Below are 4,966 nucleotides of genomic sequence, written 5' to 3'. Positions count from 1 at the left end.
GTTTTGGGATATCCTTGAAACAAAGAACGGGAAATTAGCGAATCGGGGAATGGGAATGGGGAACGGGGAAGGGAAATCTTTAAAATGGTGGAATCTTTAAAAGAGGGAATCTTTAATACAGAGAATCTTTAAAAGCGGGAACAAATCTTGAAAACGGGGAATCTTTAAAAGCGGAAATCTTTAAAACGGGGGATTCTTTAAAAGCGAGAATATTTAACATGAGGAATCTTTAAAAGCAGAAATCATTAAAACGGGGAAGATTTCCCGCTCTTAAAGATTCCTCGTTTTAAAGATTCCCGCTTTTAAAAATTCCCCAGTTTAAAAATTCCCGCTTTTTAAAGATTCCCCATTTTAAAGATTACGGCTTTTAGAGACTCCCCGTTTCCCGTTCCCCATTCCTATTCCACGATTCGCGATTCCCCTTTCCTCGTTTCAAAGATAACTCCTACTTTTGTTATTCAAGACTATAATTCAGACATTGAAACTGTTTCCTGTCGTCTGTTGCAAAGGATGTCAAGGATGGACAAGGATTGAAACTTTAAAAGGATGAGCCAACGTTTTCAAGTTGTAATGCTATGCCCGTAAAAATCCCCAAAACAATTATTATGGTTAGTGCTTCCTGATGAAATTTGTTTGATATCTACTCTTTGGAAAATCCAACTTATTAATGCTGCGTTCTTATTGGTTGAGATATTACTACGCTGTATGTTATAGCGCACTAGTAGTGAAAATCGCCGGCTTTTTGGCGGCAAAAAATAATTTAAGTCTAACTTTAACTAGCTAAAGTTGTTTTGTCTCGATATTTTTGACCAACTAGTTGGATTTTACTAAAACAATTATTCCTCTCGCCCTCATGGCCTCTGAGTCATTAGCCCATGAGGCCCAAGGCCCATTCTGGCTCGAGGAATAATTGTTAAATACCTCTACAGAAGCATTTTGTGTACGGATAAGAGCACTAAGTAATGACTTCAGCGCAGAATTGAACCAAAACATGGTTGATTGATTAATTGATTGATTTGTTGCCCGCTACAATTGCATTCAGTTACTCATCAACGAAGTATTGTTTGATTCATCACTGACTTGCTGATCATTGGTCGTTTGTGTCCCTTTACAGAAAAAATGAACCTCAAAGCATTCGCCATTGTGTTTTTGACAACATTTCTTCTCTGCCAAAACACCCACTCAGCGACTTTGAGGAGTCGTAGGTCCATTGTCGGCCTTTCAGCTGTGGGATCGATACAAGGTGGTCAAACCGTGTCAACTGTTCAGGTTCTTAATGAATGGTGTACAAACCTGACGACACATCTCAACACAACTTTGGAAAAGTTTGTAAGTGAATTATATATAGAGAATACTTTACGGCAATTGTGAGCGTGCGCTATTAACGCACGAGTCGTTGACGAATCAGAAATCGAACGAGTGAGCGCAGCGAACAAGGGAGATTTCTATTACATAAACAATGAGGCACTTTCCATGTGGTATTGTGTTTATTATATACATACTGAGACGTTCATCATCTTGGCGGCCTTTTTATTTCAAATCTTTCCAAAATGCTAAATTTTGCCGCTAGTACACACCGTGAAATGACAACGAAATCGAAGTATCAGCTATGTATTAGTAAAAACGTTGGTTAAAATATAATGAGGGTAAGGATATGAAGTAATCCAAGAACTACATGGGCGCTTTCCATTCAACAAAAATTCCGGCTGGAAATTTCGGACATTTCTTGTGCCCAATGGAACGGTACTTCCGGTTGCTCAAACCAGACCCAAGCCATCGCGCGTTTAGTTATTGTTCTTGTAAGCAGTATACCAAAGAAGAGTACTGGGGACAAATGGAAAGGGACGTTCGGTCCGACCGACCGAAACTACCAGACCGGTCAAAGTGGACCACCTTCAATGCTGGTCTCGAACTGATTCTGGTCGAACCGAACCAGAATGGTCCGTTCCTTTTGATGTACCAACCGAAATTTCCGGAATTTTGGGTTGAGTGGAAAGCGCCCCAAGTAATCTTAACTGTTTAACCTGAATGTGCCATTGAAAATAAATGAATTTACGCTTAAGCTTACGTATCGTTCTGTTTTTCCCTTCTGCTATTGTCTAGCCGGCTCTGTACAGTTTTCTTCATCGACAGTGAAACAAACTTCTGAACAAACTCCAATTTCCGAGATGTTTTTCCCTTTTTTTACGAGAAAAACTCTTCGAGGAAAATGTCTGCGAAGCGGCGCTGCAAGCTGCAAGCGCCTATAAAGGGGGGAATTTTGGCGCGAAACTCACACACCTTTGTCGCCTCTGATTGGTCGTATCACTTTTTTTCACTCGTGAAAACCATCGTTCGCTCCTCTGATTGGCTAGAACTCATTTGCGTATGAAAATTTACGACACAGATTTTTGGTGAGTATTTCTCAGTATGCATATAATAAATAAACAAGTACAAAAACTTGGATAGTTCTATTTTGAGGGCACGAATCAAGAAAATTTACACCAGCTATGAGCTATAGCCTATAGCTAGTAGCTCATGTAAATTTTCTTCTTGCCTCAAATTATAACTATCGTCAAGTTTTACCATTTGATCGGATCATCAGTTGCAAAAGCCAGGCCAAGATCGTGTACTTGCAGGCTATCAGATGTTTGCGGAAAATCTAATATATTTTTCTTCTCTTTTGCTCAGTACTAAATTTTGTTTCAGTTGGATTGCAGTGGGATACTTTCTACTAGGATACTTTCGCTAGTCTCCGATCACTAACTTACAGTGTGCTGTATTTTTCATCCCAGGCATCTATCCCTTTCAACAGATCAATGGGAAGCTCCTACATTTCAGCCTCTTCAGGAGTGACGGTGAGTGCAGTGTTTTAAGACAATGAAAGATACCTCAAAGTTGCTAAGTAAAACAGTGGAAGCGTCGGTTAAGGCACCTTATAACTTTGACAGAAGATAGATCCGTGAAACGCACCAATCACATTTAGAGTCTTCAGTCACAACCAATAACACCACGGCTTACTTGACAGACGACCAATAACATTGCAAATTAATTGACCAAAGCGGTCAATAACCAGAGATTAATGCCATCAAATGACCTGATACAACTCACTTTGAATCTGAAGACGACTACTGGACAGGTTGTCCAAAACGTCAGTCACGATCACTGTTAACAACAGTCCTATTCAGGGCTTTGCTCGGCCGAACGATCACATTCCACCTAAACTTACGAAGGTATAGTAGTATAGTAGAGATTACTGATCATGGATCTTTATTCTCCTTCAGGTATTGCAGAGGTTGACTTATGACTTGAATCATATCAAAATCTACTCTTTATTGTTTAGTCAAATTCCAAGTGTCATGACTGGTCCACAGTCTGATCTGTGCTTGAAGGATGGTGTTCGCCTCTTGTCAGGTCTCATTATTGGTATGGATGTGGCGGTAAGTAATTCATATCCCAAAGCTTAAACTTCAGTTAAGAACTCCTTCAATGCCAGTGTCAACTGGCGCTTAAAGTAGTTTTTAGGACTCCTCTTCGACTTTGATCGTTTGTTTTCCAGTTTTAAGAGCGAGACCACGTAATCTGGAAACTGTTTTCAAATTTTGTCTCATTTGCGTACCTATGAAAAAAAGGCTAAAAGCAAATTTCCTTGAAACCGTCACATGACCAGTAATGGGGCAAAAATCTGTTTATTGCTATGACACGTTATAGGCTCACATCATTGTCTAGAAACTCAATGTCTAAATAATACAAACAAGAGATGCGCCAATGACATGTTACACCAAATTAAATCGTGTCTTTCCCACGCTTTGCCCGTTGGTTTCAGGCTCACGACGCTCCAGTTTTTAATCCAGGTTAAGACTTTTCTTGTCCCTCGATGTATTGTAAATATGATTTATCAACAGGCATTTTAATTCCTTTAAATGAGTCCCCTCTCAAGAAGTGAAAAAGATGAACGACTGCTGTGAAAATTCCAAATCATCGTATGCCATCTTAATAACTTTAAGATCTTATCAGTTATCACTATTTTAGCTTATTTTCTCTATTTCTCACAATAGGAAGCCTACTTAAACGGTACTTCTTCATTTCCGCCCCAGTTCCTTCATGGGAATAAGCTTGGCAGCCCAGCTCGGTACCAGGACCTCAGTCGTGAAATGGCAGTGCTTAAAAGTCAAATGAGAGAACTGGTCATTATTATTGGCAATAATATGTTTTCCAGCTCAGCGCACGTCGTTAGTGTATAAAAATTCCCAGCCCAAACGGAAAGGAGAAAAAAGGACAGTTGATAGTAGTCAATTTTCAGTAATCAATCAATAATGGGAAAAAAATTTGTATTAGAGTACGATGATTAAAGAAGGCAATAAGATAATAAAAGAAAAATATCTGTTAACCCAGCCAAAAGAAACTTTATTCTTCACAACATTAATGAGCTTACGCAACAGGACAGCAGAAAGAAGAGGACGGCATTAAGTGTGCGTGAGACAAATTTGACAGAGCTATTACTTTTTGCTGTGATTCTCTTGCGTAACATTACTGTGTTCAGGGGCCCTTTTTTTGAAAGTCCTGATAGTTAACTTTCCCGGAAAGCTGTTGTTGTTTACCTACCAGATACAGGTTTTGAAGTTTTGCAAAAAAACATGATAAAACTATCAGTTAACAAAACAAAATGGCCTGTTTTGTCAGTTAGAACCTGCGCTTTTATTCCTCAGATTTTGATTTGAATATTAAATTTCGGGCCCGAAAAGTTACCAGGACTTTCGAGAATCGGGCCCCTGGTATTTTGAAAGAAAGGGGTAGTTTGGTAGAAAATGCTTTTAAGCGTAATCATTGTCAAGCGTGTCACAAAAGGTTTGCCGTCTACTCTCTTCCACTGTCAATTTTCGTAAGTTGTCATAAATATGAAGGAACGTAATAAAACGAATATAACGAGTAAAAACCAACAACATCAACAACAGCAATAACAATATTAATAAACAGTCTGTTAAAT

At 39.0% G+C, this 4,966-nt stretch overlaps 1 protein-coding gene across 1 annotated transcript; it reads left to right on the top strand.

Annotated features, from left to right (window-relative positions):
* Positions 1 to 1,203: 1,203 nt before the first annotated feature.
* Positions 1,204 to 4,381, top strand: LOC140939148 (uncharacterized). The gene is made up of 4 exons (XM_073388707.1): positions 1,204 to 1,329; positions 2,775 to 2,837; positions 3,264 to 3,419; positions 4,038 to 4,381. Exons 2-4 carry the CDS (start codon positions 2,799 to 2,801, stop codon positions 4,221 to 4,223), a joined length of 381 nt encoding a protein of 126 aa, XP_073244808.1. The 5' UTR covers positions 1,204 to 1,329; positions 2,775 to 2,798; the 3' UTR covers positions 4,224 to 4,381.
* Positions 4,382 to 4,966: the final 585 nt, after the last annotated feature.

The sequence above is a fragment of the Porites lutea genome, chromosome 5, assembly GCF_958299795.1.
Source record: "Porites lutea chromosome 5, jaPorLute2.1, whole genome shotgun sequence".
In the NCBI taxonomy this organism is placed as follows: Eukaryota; Metazoa; Cnidaria; class Anthozoa; order Scleractinia; family Poritidae; genus Porites; species Porites lutea.
Note: the sequence above shows the minus strand (reverse complement) of the source record. Positions and strands in the feature narration are given on the sequence as shown.